Source organism: Lagopus muta, chromosome 9, assembly GCF_023343835.1.
Source record: "Lagopus muta isolate bLagMut1 chromosome 9, bLagMut1 primary, whole genome shotgun sequence".
In the NCBI taxonomy this organism is placed as follows: Eukaryota; Metazoa; Chordata; class Aves; order Galliformes; family Phasianidae; genus Lagopus; species Lagopus muta.
In genome coordinates this window covers 11,190,189-11,214,108 of record NC_064441.1, presented here as the reverse complement: position 1 = coordinate 11,214,108, position 23,920 = coordinate 11,190,189, and the positions used below count along the sequence as shown (strand labels likewise).

Here is a 23,920-nt window from a genome sequence, read left to right as displayed (position 1 = left end):
ACCCACTGTGCTGCAGCAGGTTTCTGCCTGAGATCAGAGGTGCTTGGCTGTCGTACAGCAGTGATTTGTCACCTGATGGTGATGGTCCCAAAGCCAGGCAAGGCATGGACTGCATGCAGAGCCATGTTCATGGGGTACCACGTGGAGAATCTGCCTTTATCTCCTGCAGAGCGCTTCCTCTGAGTGTGTTTTGCTGAGATGGAAAGGCTTGGGGCCTTCTGCAGAACATATCCCTCCCTTGGAGCTGGTCAGGAACACAGCAAAGATGTATACCTCCAGGTATGTGCTGAGGAGAAAGGGGCGTTGTATTCAGAGCACTTATAAACACCAGCAGCAGAAGAGAAAAAATACAGAGGCACGTGGGATGGAGCCCCTCGGACCAGCGGGTGCTGGCAATGTCTGGGACATCCAGCACAGACCCCAGAGGAAATGCCCAGGGCACTCAGGACAGCTGACAGCCATGGGCAGGAATCCTCAGAGTGCTGCAGAGCCCTGGGTCAGAGAGCAGCACCACACTGCAGGGGTTAAAGCAGCTTTGCTCACACAAGGATGGTGCAATTTGAGAGATGCAATTGAGGAGAATAAGCAGTGTTTCAGTCTCCCAGAAACAAAAGAAATTCTGTCATTATGTAGCATTTCTGCTTGGTGGTTTTGGAAGCTGTTAGTGCTGTAGAAAAGGCAAAGGTGTCCAGCAGCAACTTTTGTTTGGTCATTGGAAAAGATGTGCTTGCCAAACACTGCTCAACGCACACAGCACCAGAGCAGAAACAGAACAGCAGTGCTCAAAGGCCTGCGGGCTTGGGGGGTGCTCACTGGGGGGTGCCTGCCCCAACACACTGCTGCTGCACGCTCTCAGAGCAGCACACAGTGCGAAGCAGGAAATACCAGAAGTCAGCAATATTGAAGCAAACGCAATGATACAGGTTATCTTGAGACATTTACTTGTAATCCTCCAGTATTTTTCAGCAGATGCCGCTAAATTTCTTTTGCCAGTCATCACTGCAGTGAAGTTTTTCCAGCAAAGAACAAAGGTGATAAAAAATGCACAGTGTTTGATCTTCCTCTTCCCTCAAGAGCTATATGTAGTAGGATGCATTATCGAATAATAATAGGGGGAATATTTAAATAGCACCAGGGTGAGGAGGGAGTGCCAAGGCTGTCATATGCTTGTCACAAAAACCAAGTACCAGAGTGTTAATGAATACGTGTGTCAGCTAAAGCTGGGCAGGAGCAGCGCCAGGCGGGTGTGTGCCTGCAGCATCACCTGGAAATCACTCCCATTGGAAAGGGTGCTGCTATGTGCCATCTTGCAGCCCCTGCTGCCCAAGGGTCCCTGCAGCCTGTGCTGGGGAAGCAGCAGCGCTGGAATGCAAACCCTGCTGTCTCCTGAGTCACATCTGAGGCAGGACGGGAGCTGAAGCCGTGGGCTCTCAAATCAGCGGGGCAGGAATGCTGTGGGCAGATGTGAATTATACGTGATGGTTTCAGCTGCACTTATCCTTCTTGAAATAACTTGGCTTCTTGTGGATCAGTTGTTTGAAAACCATAATTGATACCCTCTGCGCCCTTTATAGTTGCCTGTAAAATACAGCCTTGTGGAGATGCAAGAGCAGGCGTGAGTCCGACCGGAGGTGCCCAGGGCTCAGCACAGCGGCGGGATGGAGGCAAGAAAAGCTCTGTTTGTCCTGCCCCTGCCGAGGAAATGTCTGTCCAGCGCTGCTGCTCTGCAGCTGGGAGCGGGCCGTGGGCAGTGCAAGAGGACTTGGGCACAGCTCCTCACACACGGTCCGAGCTCAAACAGTCACAGGCATGCTTGTTCCCCCAAGCTCCAGATTTGAGAAACATGAGGCCATCAGCTCGTGCTGCCTGCAGAAATCCTACAGTCAGGCATCCCCCTGAACTGCAGCAGTAAGGCCCTTTTAGTTATGGTCCCAACTCATTTGCTTCTGTCTAATTTCTCCTTCAGAGAACAGATGTTGCAGCCTTTTGCACACTGAAGATCAAACTGCGTTATTTTTAACCAGGTCTCATAAAGAGGAGGAGCATCGTGGCCACCAGGGCCATGCTGAAGAGCTGAGCAGAGCTGAGTGTGGGGTGGCACGGGGTGTGAGCACAGCCTGGCCTGCGTGGCACAGCAGCAGCGGCACGCGGGGCAGCAGTTCTGCTGAAATGATAAACGAGGCTGCAAATGATAAACGACCAAATTCCAAGGTTGGTGGCACAGGAGTAATTAATCACCACTGTTGTGTGCGCAGCGGTGGATGTCAGCTCCAGAGCCGCTCTGAGTGCAGTGCCATCCCGCCTGCCTGCTCTGGCTCAGGGTGGCTGTCCCGGGCTGGGGTGAGGCTGTGCTCCCCACATCCCAGCTCACTGCCCAGCCCGCAGCCCCACATTGCACACCAGGAAACACCTCCGAGCTGGGAACTGCCAGAAGAGCTCCGCAGATGGCAGGGCACGCAGACAGCTGGCTTGTTGTGGCACGCCTCTGCTCTTCCAGAGCCGAAAACATGAAATCTCCCGTCATCCCAAATTCTTTTGATGGTGAGAGAAGGCAACTGAGAAGTTTTGTTGCACAACCTTCAAGATCAGATGGTAATTAATTTAGAACGCTCTTTGTTTCCTTGCACAACATACAGGCTCGGCAATTAGCTGGAAGCAAATATTCCTCCTCGTTTTGCTCAAGTATAGTTTGAGCGGTGTCCCACACGTTTAGCATTAACATTATCAGCTGCAAGCATTGTTGAAGCTCAAACCATTCGCCTGTGGTCTGTTGTTATATGCTGAAGCATTCTTAATGCAGTCTCATTGCTGCCTGGGAAAGAAACCAGGCGGAGGTTTCTTCTCCTCTCAAACTGCTGTAACAAACAGCTGCTGGAAGCACTCTGGAGCGCGGCTCAGCGCAGTGCCAGGACAACACGGAAGGAAAGCTTCATGCAGGCTTTCATGCCAAGCTGTGTTGTTCCCATCCCGCCTCCTACGCGGAGCACCAGGTCCCCTCCCGCGCTGCTCAGCGTTGCTCCCCAGTGGTTTCTCAGATTGCATTGGCTTTCTCCTGTTCAAACAAGGCAGGTTATATAAGAGCCATGTCTTCAGGATAGGCCCTTGCACACAGCAGCTGGCTCCCAGCAAAACATAACTGGTGTGAGCAGAGGCTCACTGCATGACCTGTGCTCGCTGGGGAAGAAGTTTGGATAGGCCAGAGATCTTCAGTCAACACTCATTTTATGATAGACAAAAAGATTGCGGAGAGCCAAGTGAGCAGTGATAAGTGCTTCTCACAGAGAGGGCAGCTAATCCCAGAGGCCTCTGCTATTTTCCCCCCTTCAGAATGAGGGGAGGTGAAATTACCTGCCAGCACCTCCACTGTTCAATCCTGAGAGCTGGAGAGCAAACCAAGGACGTGGTGCTGTCTGTGCTGATGCTCGTGAGCAATTTCAGCACCAAAGAAACTCCTCTCTTCTCTGGGATTCTGTGCATCAGAAGTCTTTGGGTAGAAATCAAAGAGCAAAACAAAACTAAGTCACCCAAGCAAGGAGTGGTGCAGAGCCCATTGCTGGCCAACGCCTGGGCTGCACCTGGGCAGATCCGAGGTGAAGCCATACTGGCTTGGAGCACCTTCTTGGTTAGGCAGATTAGATAATCATCATCTTTAACCCCTGTACTTGGGGGTTTTGGGATCTGGACATCTGCTGCTGCAAGTTCAAACATTTGCTCCTGTTTTCCAGGCCATGCCACAGCTGGGTCCCACTCAGCACAGTGCATGCTGCATGAGGAGAGCATTAGCTGCGCCTGCAGCATGGATTTATGCTCACCATCTCTGAACTTACTGCTCCAGAGGGAAAAATGATAGCATGAAAGATAATATCTGCTGGCAGCTTTTGCACCAGCCGGAAGGAGGCATGAATTGTCTCCAATAGTTATTGGCCATGCTTATGATGCAGAGGCTTCACTCAAGATGTGGTGGGACATAGGCTTTTTACACATTAAATGTTAAAAGGTAGGATCAGCTTTCACAGTAATTTAAGGCTGGTGTTTGTTCCTGCCTTACTCTTGCTTCCCAAGTGTACCAAGGGGTATATGCCATCTTTTTGGGAGGCTTATCATTATTAGACTTCATAAGAAAAAGGCTTTAAACAGTCCCACCGTTTCCTTCATTCGGGGGACTGTTTTCATTCAGCACACAGTCCATAGTGTTGGGTGTCCTGCCTGCCCTGCAGTGGACATGCAGCTCTGGGATGTGAGCAAGTGCAGGAGGCTGAGAGCCCATCTCTCATGTACGCCTTTCCCTTTGCTGTGCCCTCAACAAGGCTTCTCACACCCAAGGTCCGCCCCACAGTCTGGCCTGGCCCCCCTCCTGGAGCACACTGGCTGTGACCTCGGCAGCAGCGCTTCCTGGCAATCAGCGGCTAATTAGCACTGCAGGGCCGAGCCTGCCGCCAGGAAGGGCCCACGCATAAGCTGGTGCTGGGAAGCACCGCGGGTGCTCGCCAAGTGGGCCCCTGCAGGGCAGGGAGAAGAAGGTAACGTGCTGTGCCCCAGCTGGGCGGCAGAAGGCCATCCCTGTGTTGTCGGCATCCCGCTGCTGGGCTCCTCCATACCACCAGCCGCCTCTGCCGGCCACCTGGGAGGCAGTGGTGTGAGGTCTGACCATGGGGTCTGCCAGCAGTCAGCCCAGCCCGCACCTGAGGCCATGCAGAGAGCTGCTGCAGCACCAGCATGTAGAGCCTGCAGTCACACACAGATGACAGAGAAGGCAGTGGCCACCGCCAGGCCGTGTTCATCACCCACCTGTAATTGCCTTTAAACATGAGTGCAGCTACTTCCCATTGGCAGCTCATGTTCATTTCCCTTGGTGGGTCTTTAATCATGCTCCTGACAGTCACCCTCTTAACCACCCTTCTATTTCTGGCATGCATGTCAAAGATGACAGGATATTCATCAACCAGGTATTCCTTATTGCTACTTATGATTTATTTTCTCCCCAGCAACCAGAGCTACTCTGCCAGGGCCCGGGCACTCGCAGCGCTCACTGCAGGGCTGCAGTGGTGTGAAATTTCAGGTTGGATTTTAAAAAAAATCTGCTTTTTCCAGGAGAGTGGTGATGCACTGGCACAGACTGCCCACGGAGGTGGTGGGGTCACCATCCCTGGAGGTTCAGTTGTGGAGACACGGCACTGAGGGTTGTGGGCAGTATTGGTGGTAAACAGATGGTTGGATTGGATGATCTTAGAGATCTTTTCCAACCTTAGTGATACTGTGACTGTGAGGAGTGAGAATCAGTCCTCAGCTGTGTCAGCTCCAGCACTCCCTCCCTCCCAGCTCACACTGCCAAGCACCTTACACACACACAGCTCACTCCATCAGCGCCGTCACAAATTTGACCACTATGGGCAATATTAACAACACAGGGGCCAAGATCTCTTTTCCATAGAGCTGCACTAATTGACTCTGATTACATTTCCTCACTTCAGGACTGCATCCATTAGCCCTGGCGGCCGCCACCCCATCCCTCTGTGCAGCTGGGTGCCAGTGGGGCTGCACCGATGTGGGACATCCTGTTTACTTGCAGGCGGTAATGGCAGGTCGTCATCCCAGCACCTGGGGACGCCCATTAGCCGACTCCTCACCCACTCCTTTACACTCTGCCATGTGTCAGAGCTGCTGATTTGAAAATCCGAGCTCGGCAGCTATTGTTCAACATCTTCCTGAAGCCGTCGTAGGGTGGGAAGTGTTTTATAGCTATTATATTTTATAATGTGCTGTATTGTTTGGCTTTTGCCCTCCAAACGCTGAACAGAAATACTTATTGAGTACCTCTCCTTCTTACGGGATTCATCATCCCCTGGATGGGCCGGCAGAGGCTTTTTCTTGTGCGCACCGCACCTTCCTTCGGCGCGATGTGCTGCCCTGCGTTGTGAACTCACGCCCTTCACCCTGTTCTATTTAGGCAGCTGCCTTACTGCATGGATCTCGTGCTTGGATGGACACAATCACAGCCCCACACCATCAGCCCGCCGCGGCTGTTTCCTTTTGTTCAGCACAAGAACAACATGATGCTCTGCTCCCCGCTGAGCTCAAGCTGGGGTCAGTGCCCCTCCCCGCCCCGCTGGGACACCACCAGGAAACACATTCAGCTTCCAGCACAAGGAAGAGCACACAAAGAATGTAGGAGTCATCACCCCAGCTGCAGGGAGCAGCATTACAACTTGGTCATCTCTATCTCACGTGCACCCTAATGGAGGCGCGGACCTTTTATCCAAGCACAAGCAATGACAGCTTGGTTACTTTGTGTTTGCAAAATCGCTCTCCACGCACAGCCCACGGGGCAGGGTGCAAGCAGGGACACCTCCTTGCCTTGGCTCCAGCAGCACCACTGCTGGTGCACCTGAGCAGCTGCCATCGGAGCGGGCAGGCTGAGGCAAGATGCATACATCACTTAATTCCTTCTCTGTAAGTGATCAAATAGGAAACTTGCTTTTTAATTGCACATTCTTTGAAGGAGGCCACTGCGTGGCTGGGACATGGTGCAGTTTGTGTGTCACCTGAGAGCTGTGCTGGCAGCTATTTGGAGAGGTTGGGGAACAGTGAGCTCTGTGGCCACGCTCACTCCAGCAGATTCACAGGCTGCCTCATACCCCAACCACCCGTGCCAACCCCTCCACGTCCACCAGCACATCCCAGGCCATGTGCAGGGAGCAGTGAAGCCAGGGCTGCCCATTATCAGATAGGTCTGGCTTGCCCCTTGTGCCCTGAGGTGCTTCCAGCAGGACTAAGCAGGAGCTCCTATGCTGCATTTGCTGCTATCTCACGGGGCTTGTGCAGGGGCTGGCTCGGTGTGAAAAAGGAAATAGGAAGGCACCCTGGAGAAGATTACATCCCAGAGCATATAGTGCTGCTTCCTAGCTACAGCCCCATGCCCCACAGCCCTAGCTGTGGTGATGGTCTGCGGGTATAAACAGCACAAAATCAGCTAATACTAAGATGATGGAAAACAAATCTGGCTAGCACAAGAGCTTTTCTGCCCCAGGCAGCTGCTAACAAGCATGTATAGCTGACAGCTACCCTAACACCCAACCCTAACACAACTCACCTGTGCATTGCCCTGCTGGCTTTTTTATTGGGCATCCGTGGGCTTTGTTCTGTGATTCGCCCAGCTGGTCCTGGTTAGGCTACTCAGGTGATGACAGCAGTCACAAGTGCTGCTTTGCCTGTGAGGAAGTGAAGGGTTTTCTGTTTATTGCATCACCCTGTGCTTGGTGGCCGTGACCTGGTCCTGGCTATGCCCAGGTGTGTGGCAGGGTGGGGTGCTACCATAATGCCTGTCTGCACCAGTATTTCAGAGCTGGCTCATTGCGAGAAGCATCAGTAATTTGGGTTTAGGGGGCCAGAAACCTCTGGAGCACTTGAGGGGTGGGAGGGAAGCTCTGAGGCAGGGTGGCAGTGCTGGGAGGGGAGATAAGAACTTCTTGCCTTCCTAAGGTGAGGAAGGGAGATCTGAGACTTCCATTGCTGGGCCGTAGTTCTCAAGTACTTATAGCTTATCAGTCCATCTTCCTTTTTTAGGGGGATGCTAAAGACCTGCAGAAGCAATAGGGCCCCTAGTTGCTGGTAAGTTGCTCAGCCTTTGACCCATTTCATTTTGGGAAAATGTGCTAGGTGTTTTGTTGAAGGGTTTGTAACCCCACCCTGTGTGTCCGTGCTCTCTGACTGTGCCCACAACATCTTCCCTTTGCAGTTGAAGGCTTACTGTATCAGCAAGGCAGCTTTCCTTTTGGGTATCCTCCCCCCCTCCTCATCTTTCTGTGCCGGGAGCTAGTGCAGTGTTGGAACAGGTCACCAAAGAGGTGTTTGTGGGGGTCCACGTGCTTAAGGATCTCCACAACTCAAGTGGCTTGTTCCAGTGTTTGTGGTAGCCCTGCAGAGAGCAGAAGGTTGGACCAAAGCCCTCCAGAAGCCCTTTCCAGCCTGTGCTTTCATTGTTGTCTGGAACAGGACTGTGATTTAGTGGTGCTCTTTGTATCATGCTGCAGGACAGCACAGTTTTGAGGACTAAGAGGTTTCTAGGAGTGGTAGCCCTGTATTGTCTTCAGTTGTTACTTCCCTGTACCAGACCTCTCATCCTCTGCATCCTTCTGCAACCGCCTCTCATCCTCAGCCTGACCCTGCCCTCAATGTGCTTTAAGGTGCTCTTGGGGCCAAGGCCACCCCCCGTGTGACTCAGGTCATTTGCTTTAGCAACACGTGCTCTTCGCTGTACATAGCACTGTTAACTCTGCCATCTGCTTGTCTTACCAGGAAAGATTTTTCTAGCCACTTAGTTATTGGTTGAAGAACTAAATTATGCAATATCAGGAACTGATCCCTTGGAGCAGCTCATAACAACCAAATAGCATCTTTAATTCTTTCCCGTGCTTCAAATTTAGTGCAAGAATCTGTTTGCATGCAATGTTTTTCCTCAGAATGTTAGGTGGCATTAAAAACCTGGAGGAAAATGGGTTATAAGGCATCAGACCAACTTGTCAGGCAGGTCTGCAGACCTTCCAAAAAACAAACCCAGGAACGATAGCTGGTTCACACATCTCTCTGCATGGCAGAGTGTGATGTGTTGAGACACCATTTTGTAGATTTAGACTTGTCTGTTTGGCTGCAGGGAGAAATTGGTGGCACCTGGATATTCCTGCCCTGTCTCATGGGGCTGAATGAGGGTCACAGCCCCTGTGGCGTAGGGCCTCTGGGAATTGGGCCCTGAATGAGAAAGCCTCCTGCAGTACAGTTTGTCCCCTCTGTGTCAGCTCCAGTGCTCCATGGAATAAACTGCACGAGCACGGCCCCGATGTCGATGTAACATGATGAATTATGTAATGTGTGTCACAATTACGCATTTATGAAAGAGAAGTAGGGCAGGGAGCTGCTGGAGAAAGCAAGGGCTCCTGGGTCAGCAGCCCCATGGCCCTGCTGATGGCTGAGTTGCGATTGCTGCAGGCTGCCTCTGTGTGTGTCCTAAATGCCAGAGTTGCCTGCAGAACCTGTGAGTGCCTTTAAGGCTTATGTTTTCCTTAGAGGTGGTGGAAGAAGCTGGCAGAGAGCTGGCAGGTGATTGCTGTGGGCAGCATCAGCCACTGGATGGTGTGTGGGTCAGGTCAGACTTTCTGCATCCTCCAGCTGCAAACACTTGTATCCCATCACTCTCACTGTGCCAGGAGAAGAGTAAAGATTCATGATTTCTGCAGACTGTCAGCAGTGTGCAAAAGAGGTGTAGTGGCTGAACCAAATTCACTGGTTTGGGCAATTCAGAGCCTGCAGGAAGAGCCAGGGAGGGCTGTGCTTCATCTCTGCTGCTCCTCCAAGCAGAAATGGAAAAAAACAGGAGGAGGAGGGAGAGGAGGTGGAGAGTGAGAGGAGAGAGGGTGAGAGATCTGGTGCAGCATGAGCAGTGCTGTTGGAGCAAGCTTAAGCTTTTGGAGCGAAACAGTGCTTGGGAGTGGTGCAGAACTGGAAGTGGCTTTTGAATCTTTCTGTTATATTGTACAGTAAATGGTTGGGATACCTTTTTGTTCCCTCTAGTAGTGAGGAAGGAGCTGTCTGGCTGGCTAAAGCTGTGCTGCTGCAGGGGTTGCTGCAGTAGCAGTGCCATGGTCCCCACAGGCAGCAGCATCCCACCCACTGCTCCAGGACGGGTGCCTGGGGCAAACGCTGTGGGAAGCGCATTGCACAGAGCTGAGATACCCAAGATAGAAACCAGTGCCTGTGCTGGGAGAAACTGGAGAGCTGGTGTTCTGTCCTAGCAGCACTGGGTTGTGCATGCAGTCCTGAGGCCAGAGACGCAGGGCTGTCCACAGTGTGTTGCACACATCGTGTACCTGCCACAGCCCTCTGCACAGCTGGGGGGAGGAAGTCCTGCCCAAGCTCACTGGACACTCAGGGAATTGCCCAGAGCCCAGCAGACAGAACATTTCCACCTCACAGAGGTGCACTGGGCTGCTACACATGAGTGCTGTGCACATGAGTGCTCGTGATGTCCGTGGTGAGAGGTCACTGTGGCTGTGTTGGATCAAGTCCTGAGAGCATTTCTTCAGGGTGGAAGAGCCTGAGCAATGTTATTCCTTTTCTAACTCCTCCAAAGGCCATCAAAGTCCTCCAGGTAAAGCAAGGAAGTCAGGACATGGCAGCTGTAATGTAAAACTGTAGGAAGAGGAGACAGCTGCTTTAAAAAGCAACCTTTGCAAGGTCGTCTCTGAGCAACACAAAGCAGCAGCACAGAGCTTGAGCACTTTTCTGCAATTCAGCTTCAAAAGGCTGCATCTTGCCCTTTCTTTATGGGAAAGAACACATGTGATGACAGGTCCCTGGAGCTTTTATTTTGAAGCCAAATGCTTAGAGTGCATGAAGACAGCAAAAGCCTTTTCCTTCAGGCGATACAAATCAAATAAATGGAGACACTGCACTGCAGTTCTGTGCAACAGTCAACACAAAATGCACTTGTCTGAGCATCCAAAATGCAGCCCTGATGGGAGGTGCTGGGTGCTGCCAGCGGTCCTCCTGCCCCACATGTTTCCTACCTGGTTGGGGCTGAGGTGTCTGTCCATAACTTGACTTTGCCACGCTGAACAAATGTTCCTGAGTGTAAATTGAATTGTAAGCTATACTAAAGGCAAAAAAAAAAAAAAGAAAAAAAAAAAAAGAAAAAAAGCAAGTGGATTTTGTAGCAGCTTCAGAGCTCTTATCCTCTCATTAATAGGGTTTTACAGCTGTCACATAAGTGATCTATTTCCCTGGAAATAGAACATTTTCTGTGATTACAACAGTTTGAATGTTCAGGCTATATAACGGGAGACTTGCTTCTAGCTAAAGCTATCCTTCCCTTTGCTGGTGTGGTTTGTACATGGGCCACCTGCTACAGACAGCAGTGGGCCACTTGAGGCCACCATGGTCTTGGGGACTGGAGCTCTGCTGGTGGCACTCAGCTATCCTGTCCCCATGCAGCTGCTGGCTCATGGTGCTCCATCCCCAGCCCTCTGGCCAGGAGCTGATGCTTTGTTTACCCACATCATAGCACAGGGGAGAAACTTTTATTTAAAGCCCCTGGAAATGAGAGGGAGATGAAGCAAAGCTTGATGGTGTTGGCATAACACCAGCAAAAAAGGGAAAAAAAAAAAAAAAAAGGGGAGAAAATAGCATTTAATCCCACAGCGATGAATCTGCTATGTCTCCCTCATCTGATTTACAGGGCTAGTGTGATGCAGGCTGTGAAATAACCAGCAGCTCTTCTTGTCCCTCTGCCCAGCTCCTGCCAGTGGCTGTGAATCACTCCCATCTCTCTGGTTCTGCTGGAGGTGTGGGTCCCTGTCTGCCCTGCTGCAGGACGTGACAGTGTCACCCTGCCTGGTTCTGACTCATGGTACAAAGCAAGGAATGTTGCAGCCCAGGACAGCCGTGTGGCCTCTGGCTATGCCCAGCAAAGCCCATCCTGGTGCAGTAGGTCTTGGAGCAGCTGGCTGCCTCGGTGCGTCTCCTTCATGCTGCTTGGACTGGGGCCAGGCAAGCTCTTATCTTCCTCCCCAGTGCAGGCTGTGCAGGCAGGCTCATGTTTGCTGCTGTCTGAGGAGCTGCTCTCCATTTCAAAAGAATTCAAGCTGGCTTTGTTTCCCAGCCTCAATTCATCATCTTTCCCAATTCTTGTTTCTAGCAGCCATCTCTATGTGGCCATTCAGTCTCAACCTGGCCTGGCTGCAGCCCAGCTCCGTGGTACCATCCCTCGGTACTTTGGTCCTTGGTACTTTGAGTACTTGCTGCTGTGTCCCTGTGCTGCTCACGTGGGCCCAGAGGCCAGGTGTCATGCAGAAGGGTCTCACACTGGTGGTGAAGAGTTAAGTGGTGGCTGGCATCCTGTCCTGCTATCATTTGTCAGCCTGGACACATGGAGTCGGTGGAGAAAAACAGGCAGGGTAATTTCCTGGTTTAAATGAATTTCAGAGACCACCGCAGGAAGGAACTTGGGAGGTGTCCAAAGGGTAACCAGGCCATGGAAAATCACCAGGCAGGGGAACGGGGACCTGAATTTTCCTGTGCTGTTGCAGAGGTGCTGCTGCAGAGGTGCTGCTGCCATTGCGCTTCCCAGTTACGTATCCAGCATGAGGAATTTAGAATGCTTGCAAAGTCAGGCTGCTGAAGGATCAGCCAGCTGTGGTCACATGGATCTGAGCCTCCACAGCCTGCAGGATGCTGCAGGGAACTGTCAGCAAGGGCATGTGCATGGCTGTATCTGAGGTCTTATGGGTGCTTACGGCCAGCACTGAGTGAATTTATCATCCTGTTCACGATGCAGGAGTTAATAGAATAAAAGCCTTGTAGACAGTATGGAGCTTATTATTTCAAGCTATCATCAACCTTAATTTAAAATCCTCATTTCAGAAATGCCTGAGTGAAAACTTGTGCTGCGTTAAAAGCTGAGTAAGCCTGGCTTTTCATAAATTCTCTCGCTATTTTCCTCTCTCTCGTGATATAATTGTATGGTTATTATCTAAATAGCTTCGTAATCAATTGCTTTTTTTAGGGTTTGAAATTTGTGGAAAATGTAGCATGATGGTAAAGGACTCAATTTGCTGTCCAGGATTGGGTTTTTGTGCGTAAAGAAGCTGTAAAGCACACATGGGAACCCTTCAGCACAAGGGCTGTTCACAGATGGGGTTTGTAGGCTCTCACACCAGGTCCATATGCATGAGCTTGCTTTTCATGTTGGCCCTGCACTGCAGTCTCCCTGGTTCTTCCATTTCCATACAGAGGAGCCCTCCTTTCACATGGAAATGCTCTGTCTGTTCACACATGTTCCCCTGTGCCTGGGTTCTTGGGGAGTTTCTCAGAGGCCTGGGCCTTCAGCTGGAGGAGGCGGCTGTCTCCTGGTCACCTGGAGCCTGAGGTGGCTGCCTGGATGCTGGGAGTTCTGTGCTGACCCAAACTGAAGTGCCTGGCCGCCTTCGCCCTCTACAGTTGTGTGCAGAGATAAAACCCATGGAAGCCTCAGCAGTGGGCTCCTGTGGCTGTCACAGGGCAGATTCGTGATCCCACCAAGTGTAGGAATGCAGGAGCTTGGGAGGGAGCCAGGCAGCACGGTTTTCCTCATGGCACCTCAGAGGAAAGCAGGGCAGATGCTTGCAATAACTTGCAATATTGAGCTTAAGGTCAGCTTCGGCATCTTGAAAGCGAGTGAAGTAATTTGTGGTATCCAGCATCTGCAAATGGAGTTCTGTGCAACTGGGAGGGACAAGTCATTAATGGCACTGAGAAACCGCTTGGGGAAAATCTGCACAGATTGATCTGCTCTTGCAGACAAGATAGATTCTGCTGTCCCTTAGCAAGAGGTTCATCTGTGACAGGCTCCTGCTTAGTGTGTATTAAAGATCCCACTGAAACCTCCCAATTCATTTATGAAAACACACCTGGGGCACCAGCTCTGCTCTGTGCAATTTCTCTCAGGCTTCTCAGTGGGCAGAGCTTGGAATTAAGCATGCAACTGCGCACAAAAGCCACTTGTTTTATTGCTCTCTTGGTGAGATGACACAGAAGCGTGGCTGAGGTGCGGAGGGCAAATCCACCGTGTCTAGACAGAAAATCAACCTGGTGTTGGGGGGACGTGGTGGGGAGAGGTGTGCGGTGCAGCTGCTTTGCAGGGCTGTCCCTCTGGCCTGTCTGTGGGGCTCAGTGCAGGTTAAACCTTTACCTGCCGTAAGCTCTTAAGATCTCTGTGGTGGCCTTGAGGAGTCGTCTGCTGAGCAGCTCAGGGTGCTGTGAGAGCCTCACACTCCCTGGGGATCCCCGAGGTGCCAGATTGCTGCGGGGGATTTGTGCTGCGCAGTGTGGCTCAGCTCCTGCCTGTCCCAGTGGGACGCCCCAACATCTTGTGAGCGCCGGAGCACCCTGTGGTGCCATGCACTGAGCTCCCATGCACTCTGCTCCTTGGCACGGCCACGCTGCGTGCCAGACTGTGCCAAGGCTGCCTTGGCTCTCACAGCACATCTCTGCCCTGTGGCGCTAATTAAACACTCTGGGAAGAAGCCCTCCCTGTAATTAGAGGCAGCCACCTGCACTGGGTGCAGAGATGTGAGCTGTGGCAGGAGCTGGCTCTGGAGCAGCTCTCCTTGGCTCCCGAGTGCCACTTTGGATGGTGAAGGCGTCGGTGGGCCTGGCTCCATCTTTAGCCCTGAGGCTACGTGTTATTAGCATTTCTTTTAACAGTAGGGCTGCGTTTTAAAGGAAATCTAATTTTACATCGTCTGAGCATCTTTGAAAAAAGCAGAAGGGCCCTGGACGACAGCAATGCGCTGGCTGCTAGCAGGGCTATTTTGGTGCCCCAGGGCAGCAGAGCCGACAGCTGAGTGGTTATTTTGGTGCTGAGGGGCTGCATGGCAGGGATGGAGCCGATGGTCCACGAGCCCACAGCCAGCAGGGGACAGCTGCCCATGGGTCGCTCCCTTTTTTCTTACCCAGGTGAAGTGGGCTGCTCTGGGTCACAGCCCTCAGCATATGGCCCCTTGCCTGGTTGGCAGTTGCAGGAACGCTATGGAGCTGCTCCCACCGGCCCAGGTTGCCTGGCTGCCTGGCAGGAGCAGAAGGCTTCTGGCAACAGTACAGAGGAGAAATCCCATCCGTGTGCTGGAAGTCAAAAACATTAATTAAACCACAGTATCACTGATTGTTATCTCAGGGGAGAGGCAGAGGGTGAGAAAAAGCTTGGGGGAAGGAAACCTGGAGGAGGATCTGCTTGGAGCCTTCCTTCCCTTTGGAAATATGGCAGGTTATGTCCTGGCCCTCGCCCTGTGAGACGCGGCCAAGCCCTGCACTGTGCCTGCTGAGCAGAGGCAGCGCTGGCACAGCAAAGCTGGGGTATGTGGAGCCGTGGCTGGGCTGCCTCCACCGCCCTCGTGATGAGGTGATATTGCTGGATAAATAAATCTGAAAGTTGACTTATGATGGATTTAGCAACCCTAAGGCATTCCACAGCTGGGAATGCACAGAGCAGGGCCATCCAGAGGAGCACAGATGCCGAATGAAGCTGATGCCCGGCTGCCCCACATCCCCACAGCCCTCCTGCCACCTGTGTGGAGCCGTGTTACACAACCCACCTGCAGCACACTGCACAATAGGTACTATTTTTACAGCCTTTCTGCTTGTCGCAGGCAGCACACAACTCTGCAGGGTGGAGGCTCTCCTTGTGCTGTTATGTAGGACAGTTCAGTCGCTTGTCCCTGTGCCCTGCTTCTGCCTGTCCTCATACCCAGATGTGCAGGACAGGGATGTGGGCTCTGTGCTTGCAGGGAACAACCATGTTGGCACCCACCTGCAGAGACCAGCCTGGAGGTGAGCTGCATTGCCAGGGATGGTGTTTTGCCCCTCCTCAGGCTCATCCCAGAGCAGTGGAGAGCACTGCACTGTGCCCACCTGGTGAACAAGTGGGGAGCCCCTCACCTGGCCCCCTGTGCTGGGGCACTGCTGCTACTGACCCAGAGCAGAAATTTCTCATAGGCATGCTGTGGGCTGAGTAATTTTCTGCACAATTACTCCAGTTTATTTGGGGTGATAAGCTGGAATGAAAAATGAAGATGAGGCATGAGAGCACCCATCTTCCTTCTGAATTTATTTCATGACATATAATGGAGCCTGAGCACTACTAAGGGGCTAGAAGAAGAAGAGCACTGCAACGTGGGGAACAGGTCAGACTAGGAACGCTCAACTTTTCCACCTGCAGCACTTGTAAATGGAGCCAGCAGAGAGCAACATGCTCTGCAAACACATGGAAATTAGGAAATGGGAGCCCAGGAGCTGTGCATGTCAGCCTGAGCCTGGAGAACAGCCCCAATGATGCCCATGAGTTTGTTGTTGTTCCTCTCCATATCTCGTGTTCTTCCTATGGGAAGAACCACCTGCCTAATTAAACGGCACTAACGAGATCTGCATCATCAGCCATGCCTGAGCGCACTGAGCTTCAATGGCATGCAGAAAAAGGCAATGTGCTGCTTTCTGGGTCTGCGTGTGTTTAGAGCCTGACAGCTGCATCCCCAGCCCAGTCAGTACAAGGTATAATTAGAGGAGCTGCCTGAATACCACTGCTAGGAAAGTGATGCTAAAATAGCGGCGTGGAAGGAGAGCTGGGCCGTATGTTTCTGGGGTGTGTGCTGCACCAGGCGCTGCGCAATGACACGGTTGAGGCAGCCTCTGCTGAGGGAAATTAGAATCTTTGTGCTCTAGCAGGGTACACGCTGTTCTTCGGATGCAAGCTTGGTGTCTCATTTAAAGCCACCCAATGGAACATTTTCCAATTTTTATTTATCAACAAGCATCTACGCATATTCCTGGTGAATGAAATATTTATCCACAGATACACGCACACAGAATGTGAGAGCGCCGATGTATTATTTATCGCCACTTCCCTCCCGCCGCTCATAAATAACTCATCATGCCTGGTTTCAAGTCCAGCCTGTGCCTGGCTACCTACAGCCACCACTGCTTGCCGTGCTGGGCGTCTCAAGGAAAGGGGTGGCAGAGGGTGGCAGTGCCCTGGCTGGGGACACTCAAGCACAAATCCCTGCCCATGGCCACGTGGGATCCCCACCTGCAAACAGGGAGAGGGGACAGAGGTTAAGGGAACGTGTTGGGCCTTGGGCGTGCAGAGCGTGGGGGGCTTCACCACGCTGTAATCTAAATGCAGATGTCAGACAGCAAGAGCTGCTGTGTGAATATCATCTCCTGTGGTACGAGATACGTCATCCGTAATGAAGCTATGGAAGCTACAACTGGGCACGACGTGCTGTCTGGGAAAGGAGGCAGCAGATCAAGGGCAACTCACTAAGCTCCCAGCAGTGGGCTGGAGAGGTCCCATCCCACCCCAGCCATTTATGATGCTGCAGTTCGATAAAACAGAGCCCAAGGAGTGGGGGCAGCCATTGGGATGTGTCTGTGGTGCTGTGTGTCTCGGCTGGGAGCTGAGATCCCCTGGCACCCCTTGGCACAGCAGCACAGCGTGGCACACACCAGCAGTCCCTTGGAGGCTCACTGGCTCTAAAGCTCCTTGTATGCCCTTTGGCAAGGTTCACGTGGCTCAGGTTCCTGGGCCAGCTGCAGGCCTTGGTTCTGAGCAGCACTCTGCATGGAGGTAGCCTGTGGTTAAGTAAGGCGAGAGGCTGAGAGTGGTTCAATTTTGCAACAACAGCTGAGAACAAAGTACAGATTTTACCATTTAAAACTGGGACAAAACTGGGCTCGAAGGTTTTTATGGGTTCATTTTTTTTTAATCCCCATTTTCTTTTTAACATCAATAGCCTTTTATGAGTGGAATGAAACACTGTTGTAGCCACTGCTTCTTGCTCCAGAACTGCTGGGATTTTCTCCTCTTCTTTTTCTATGTCCCAAGTCCATATGTGAGGTCCAAAGGGATTGCACCAAGGCAAGTGATAAACCCTGAGCGCAGGCTGTTGCACAGCCAGCTCCATGACCTGTGCTCCCTTCTGTGCCGTGCTGAAGGGTGGCTGTGTGTTAAACAGCTCTGAGTCGTAACTGTTCTTATGGCAACACAGCAAAAATGAGCTCCTAAATGCCGCCCTTGCTCCACCTATCTCCCCCTGCTGCCACGTTGCCTTGCACCTGCACATCAGTCCCAGCCCCTTCTGGGCAGCACATGGTCTGTAGTGGCTGCAGAACTATTCCCCCTCTTAAGGCTGAATTTTAAATTTCCCCAAAGCCTTCTACTTGCAAACACGCAGACAGTGCAAGCTGCATTGTGCAATTGTGGGTTGCAAGACGAAGAAAACAAGTTCTTCTTTTTAACAATTACTAAATGATTCTGTCGAGCAATTTCCCTGCCTCTGCTTTTAGCAGGCAGTTTTCCTCAGGGAGAGAAAGCACTGCCATGCAGGCTGCTGCTCACCGGGCTTCCATGGGGTCTGTGAGCACCTCCCAGCACCTCTCCTGTCCTGGGGCTCCCACCGGTGCCAGGAGGGGCTGTGGGTTCCCAGCAAGGTCCCCTCTATGTCCTGCAACCAGCAGCAGGCTCTGCTCCAACCCCTCCGCACTTCCTCCGTTTGTTTCGTTGGAGCTATTTGGGGGGAAGCAACGTGTTGTTGTGTCTTCAGCTTGTGGTTATTTGGAGAAGGAGAATGCCATTGTGGGGGAGGACAATGCAAAGATTAAATGCCTCAAATTCTCCATCTCTCACTGTTGTGGCTGTGGGGGGAGCAGCTGGGAAGCGTGCCGGGATGATGCTCATGCTTTGTCCGGGGAACCCATGTGAGCACTTGGGATGTTGTAATGTCATTGCCCCACTGGAGCCAGGTGTCAGGGGACTTCGCCCTTATGGGATAGAGCTAATTGGAGCTGACATCAGGGAGCATTGTGTTGGGTCCTGAAATAGCTTTCTGCACACAGAGGTGCCACGAGGAAGAGTGAGTGACAGCATCCACTGAGCTCATGGAGCTGCCCCAGACCTACACGGACCAGAGCTGGATCCATGTGGGCACTGGGGGGCACAGGGCAGGGCCATGTTGTGCTACTGAAGCTGAGTCAGGGTGAAGAGGACAGAGGTCCCTCCAGTAGAGTCACACTGTGACCAGCCAAAGGCAGATGGTGTGTTGGGGAAGAGCTTCCCACGGCTCTGGCTGCTCTCTGGGGTCTGTGCACAATGGGAACACAGCACATCCCCCCTTGCTCATGTTGCCTCCTGGCTATGGTACCTGCCTGGGGGCTGTCCTGGGACCCCAGGTGGGAGCTGGGGCTGCAGAAGAGGAAAGCATCCCTCAGCCCTACATCCCCTCATTACCAGCTGTCCTCAGGGTGAGAGGGAGAGCAGGCAGCTGTGTTCACATCATGCTCTATTGTCTCGTACTTATTAGCAAAGAGATTGAAAATGTAATGATGATAATTAAGCTAAATCTTCCTACAGGAGCTACTGAACTATTCTTATCAACTTTCCGTCCTAATTCCCTTAACCATTTGCTGCTCACAGGACCCCTTGCAGCCCTGCGCAGGGAGCTGCCTCCATGCTGGGACCAGCGCACAGAGCTCAGCACGTGTGTCTGCAGCCCAGCTCTGCGCACTGTAGATGCTCGCCGTCCCTGAGCAGCAGCAGCTTTGGCACCACTGCTCCCCCCAGAAGCACTGTCAGCTGCAATCAGTGTCACCGCTCCGCTGGCTCATGCATCCCAGCAGCTCTGCGGGAAGAGCCACGATTCCCAACCCCCTGGGACGGGGGCTTTCCGGAGGTGGACGTGATGTGCAGCGTGTCCCCCTCTGTGCAGAGGTGGCTGCAGGAGGCAGGCTGTCACAGTCCCACTTTGGAACAGCACGGGAGGAGCGGCACAGTGCTTTGCTGGGGGCAGCTCCCCAGGGCAGAGCTCACATCCTGAGCTGGGGACATGCTGAGACACGGGGATAGACATAAGGAGGCACCAAAATGTGCCACTACTGTGACCGGAGCCCATGGGATGGAGCCGAAGGCAGCAGCGTGAGAGATGCTCACAGCACTCAGCCTTTGCCCCTCGGTTTCCCGGAGCAATGCCACACCAGACCTCACCCAGCTCCTGCGTCGTGGGTCCTGGCCCTGTGAGACTCCCCTGTGCCCAAACCCATGCAGAGGGTGCTGGGCTTTGCCTCGCCAAGGCCAGGACAAGACATCCTGAAGCTTTTCTCCTGTCCTTGGCACAAAGCACAGCCCAGCTCATGGCTGGGGCTGGATCCTGGAGGTGCTGGGCAGCTGCAGCACCTGCAGGAGCTCTGCGCTGAAGGCAGGATGGGGCCGTGTCCTTCCTTATGTAACCCTTTTCCTGGTGTTTTCATGTCCGCCTGCTGGGCAGAGCTCCCACCGGCAGAGGGGATGTCATGTTTTTGTGCATGCATAACTCAGATTTCATGCTGGCTTGTAGCAACACTCGCACACCCCGCAGCTCCCCTGCCTTATGGAGCATGACCTGAGCTGCAGCCCCTTTCCTCCTGCTGTGAACCCACTGACAGCAAGCCCCACGTCACCTTGGATTGAACTGCCCTCACATTCCCGTCCCACACATCCCCCCTGCTAGCAGAGTGTGTGTGTGGGGGGGGGGGGGGGAGGGGGGGGGGGTGCAATCTCGCAGCATTCTGGCCCTGTGCTTTGGTGAGTTGGTGTGATGGCCAAGATTTAGGCAACGGCACACAGCTCAGCCATCGGCTGATTTTTTTGGTTGTAAGTAATATTTTCTCCAGTTAGGAATGAGGAAGGTTTGGAGAAGTGTGTGCTAAGAGCAGAGGAAAGCAGGCAGCTGCAGGGTTGGGCTGGGCTCCCTCCTTATCAGGGGAGATGCTCCCCCAGCCTTGCTGTGCAGAATGCACAAGGCTCTTTCTCTGCCCATGTACATTTGTGCTGCAGTGCCAGTCCATGCATGCTGCTCGGGGCAGGGCACAGCACACACGAAGAACTTCACACACCAGTTCTGCAGAAAGCTGTCTGCGTTTTCTCAGTGATTCCAGTGTGAAAATATGACATAGGGGTTTGCACTCCGCATTTGCAGCTCGTGAGCTGTACTGGCCTCTTCCTCCCATGAGGCTGACCACGGGCTGCTAATGGCTCCAGGGAGGAATGCTCCAGCCCTGGCTGTGGTCGCTCAGGGAGTTCTGCTCTCAGCGCAGTGTGCTGCATGAATGTTTCCTCACATTTGCCAGCACAGAAGCTGTTCTGGAGAGGGGAAAGGCATTGACTGAGCTAATGCCATTAACTGCCCTTAAGCACACACAGAGGACGCAAAAGCAAACACCGCGGTGTTCTCAGAGCAGCCTGCAGGGCTCTGGACTGCACTGCTGCAGCTGGGACACGACCTGTGCTCTGGGGGAGCTGGGACAGGCAGGGGTGCACGAGGTCCCCAGAGGAAGGGCTGCCTGCAGCTCAGTTCGGGGGCAGCACGACCGCATTTTCCCTGCCACTTTCACCCTCTTTGCCTCCACCTCGAATTCCCGTGATCTCCTCCCTGCGGAGCACCGCACTGCACTGCACTGCCCTCCTCACACCAAGGCAGCTCCGCAGCTGCTCGCTGGTGCGGTGGCAGTTCTGCAATGTTTTAATGAGATATTTACAACTTGCACAAGGCACTCACACTGGCTCCAGTGGTTGGGCTCCTGGGCAACATTCCTGCAGCTTGCCCGATTGCAGCACAGGGGAAAACACGTAGACGTCACAAGTGCCACATTAATTATCTCTTAATTGATACCTCCACTTGGGGATGAAACCAGAACATCTCTACTGCTCTGGGAGCTGCTGCTTGCAAACAGATTTACAGCTAAAAATACCCTGGTGGCTCCGTGGTCAATCTATTGCACTGCTTACCCTGGACAGCTTATGAAATTCTCAGGTGTGGGCAGCAAGGGTCCTGCGCTGCCATTTGTGGCACTGCCCGGCTGCAAACCGTGCAATGGGGATGGCACAGGTGCAGGCAGCCTCAGGGATTGCTCCTGGCAAGCCTCAGTGGTGTTAACAGCAACAGCAATGGCACAAGAGCTGTGACCCAGCGACAGGGAGCAGCAGACACGAGGCCTCGTGCACGTTGCCGTCCCTATCGTTAGAGGCAATCTCAGCCGTGTGTCTCAGAGCTGACCTTAAGCATTCTCCCGGTGAGTTTCCGCACTGTGACATCCCCACCCCGTGCAGGACACGTCGCTCTGCCCCGCCAGCTCCTTCCAGCAACACACATAAATAAGGTCACACGGCCACAGCCACCCCACTTATTTTAAATTATTGTCATCTTTATTTTCATCATGAATGTGCAAACAGAGGAGATCGCGATGGTGGTGTTCTTAAAAATAACCAAATGTATTTGCATACATTTCCCTATGTACAGGTGAACAGCCACGAGTAGAGTTTTCTTTTGCACAGCAAAAGATCTAGAGCACTGAGACCGGGGGCAGGACCGGGGCCCAAAAAAAGTCTAAATTAAAAACGGTCATAAAAAATAAATTCACAACAGTGCAAACCTCTCGGACACGACAGCACGATGGAGTGATTTTAATGTAGAAAACGGCACCCCCCCCCCCCCCCTCGGATGTGAGATTTCTAACTGTAAACAAGGCGCAACACCTCCCTCCCTCCCTCCCCCCCCCCCCCCCCCGGGAAAGCTATTCCAGGAATTTGGCAGATCTTCAAGGGCCGGGAAGGAGGTAAACAGCCCGCAGACACCTCCTGTCCACGGGCCACGGCGGCGCCGCGGGGCCACGGCGCTCTCGGAGGAACCGGGAGGAGCCGGAGTAGCCGCGCGCTCCCGGAGGGACCGTGCGCTGCCGGCGGAACGGATCCGACGTTCCCTGGTGAGGCCGCGCGGTGCCGGCGGAGGGTCCCCGGCGCTCCCCAGCGGAACCGGGCGCTCCCGGGGAGCGCCGCGTGCTGCCGGCAGAGGGGATCCGATACCCCCCCGGTGAGGCTGCGGGCTGCCGGTAGGGACCGCGCGCCGCCGGCGGAGGGGACCCGGAGCTCCCCGGTGAGGCCGCGAGCTCCGAGGGTGGAGCCGGTGCGCCCCGGCGGAACCGCGCACTCCAGGAAGGGCCCGAGCGCTGCCGAGCCGTGCCCCCTCCCCGGAGCTCATCCGCTCTCCGGGTCGCCCTGGGCCGGCTGCTCGGCGCCGTTGCAGGGCGGGGCGGCGCCGTCGGGGCCGGTGCTCTCCAAGGAGGACTCGCTGCCCGTGCTCTCCCCCGAGAGCAGCCGCCGGACGCCGAGGTCGGCGCGCAGCGAGCGCAGGTCGTTGCCCAGGCTGAGCTCGCCCAGGTCGCGCAGCAGCCGGCCCAGCTCCGGGCCCTCCCCGCGGCCGGCGCCGGCACGCAGCAGCTCGCCCTCGGGCTCGCCCAGCGCCTCCAGGATGTCCTCGCATTCGCAGTGCATGGCGCGCTCCTCCTGCTCCTCGCCCAGAAGGTCCTCTGTGATGGAGCCCAGCTTGGGCGCGCTGCGGCTCCGCTCCACCGGTGGCTTGTAGCAGCACTGCCCGTTAAGAAGCTTGCGCAGCGGCACCAGCGGGATGCTCTGCTCGCCCACCAGCTGCTGCTGCTGGTGCCGCGCGTCGTCCCGCTTTTTCAGGCGGCGGAACTCGGCCAGCGCCGTGGCCGAGGTCTGGTAGAGCAGCAGGGCCATGGCTTTCGCCTTCTCGGGCTTGGAGACGAGCACGGCGTGGCAGCGCAGCATCACCGCCTTGTGCTTCAGCTCGTGTCGGTAGATCCAGGCGAAGACGCGCGGCAGGCGCGGGTCGGCCACGCAGTAGGTGACGCGGTGCAGCAGGTAGAGGTGGCCGGGCCGCCGCAGCCCCTTGTCCTCGGCGTGGGCCATGCGGATGCCCTGCGCGCTGATGGTCAGCTTCATCTTGGTGCCCTGGCGACCCGCTTCGCTCTTACTCCAGATCTTGCAAACGGCCAGGTCGGTGCAGCCCTCGCCCTTGGACTGGATGGTGGTGGCGTTGCCCAGGTAGAGCACGGTGTACGTGGGGTCCTCGCTGGTCACGCGGAATTTCCGCCGCTTGGAGCGGAACATGCTGCCCACGCGGTGCAGCGCGCTCTCGGGGCAGGCGCGGGCCAGCGAGGTGAGCGCCGAGTAGTGCACGCTCACCGCGTAGCCCTTAGGCTTGCTCTGCCGCCGCGCCTCGCCCGCGACCAGCTCCACCTTGCTCCGCTTCCAGGGCAGCATCGCCCCGCGAAGCCGCGGCTACGCGCCGCGCCGACGGCTCCTGCCGGGGGAGCGCATGCCACGGCGGCGGCGGCGGCGGCTGCGCTGCCCGCCCGCCTCACATCCTTGCGGGCGTCGGGCCGCAGCGCCGTAGATATAGGCGGGCGCCGGCGCTCCGCGGGCGCGGAGAGGGGAGGCCCCGCGCACCGAGGGCGGAGCGCCCGCGGCCCGCGGAGCTGCCGCCGCGCTGCTCGTCGCCCGCCCGCCGCC

The 23,920-nt window shown here is 54.4% G+C and overlaps 1 protein-coding gene across 1 annotated transcript; it reads right to left on the bottom strand.

Annotated features, from left to right (window-relative positions):
• Positions 1–22,112: 22,112 nt before the first annotated feature.
• Positions 22,113–23,896, bottom strand: FAM43A (family with sequence similarity 43 member A). The gene has a single exon (XM_048955489.1). It carries the CDS (start codon positions 23,669–23,671, stop codon positions 22,583–22,585), a length of 1,089 nt encoding a protein of 362 aa, XP_048811446.1. The 5' UTR covers positions 23,672–23,896; the 3' UTR covers positions 22,113–22,582.
• Between the last annotated feature and the right edge of the window lie 24 nt (positions 23,897–23,920).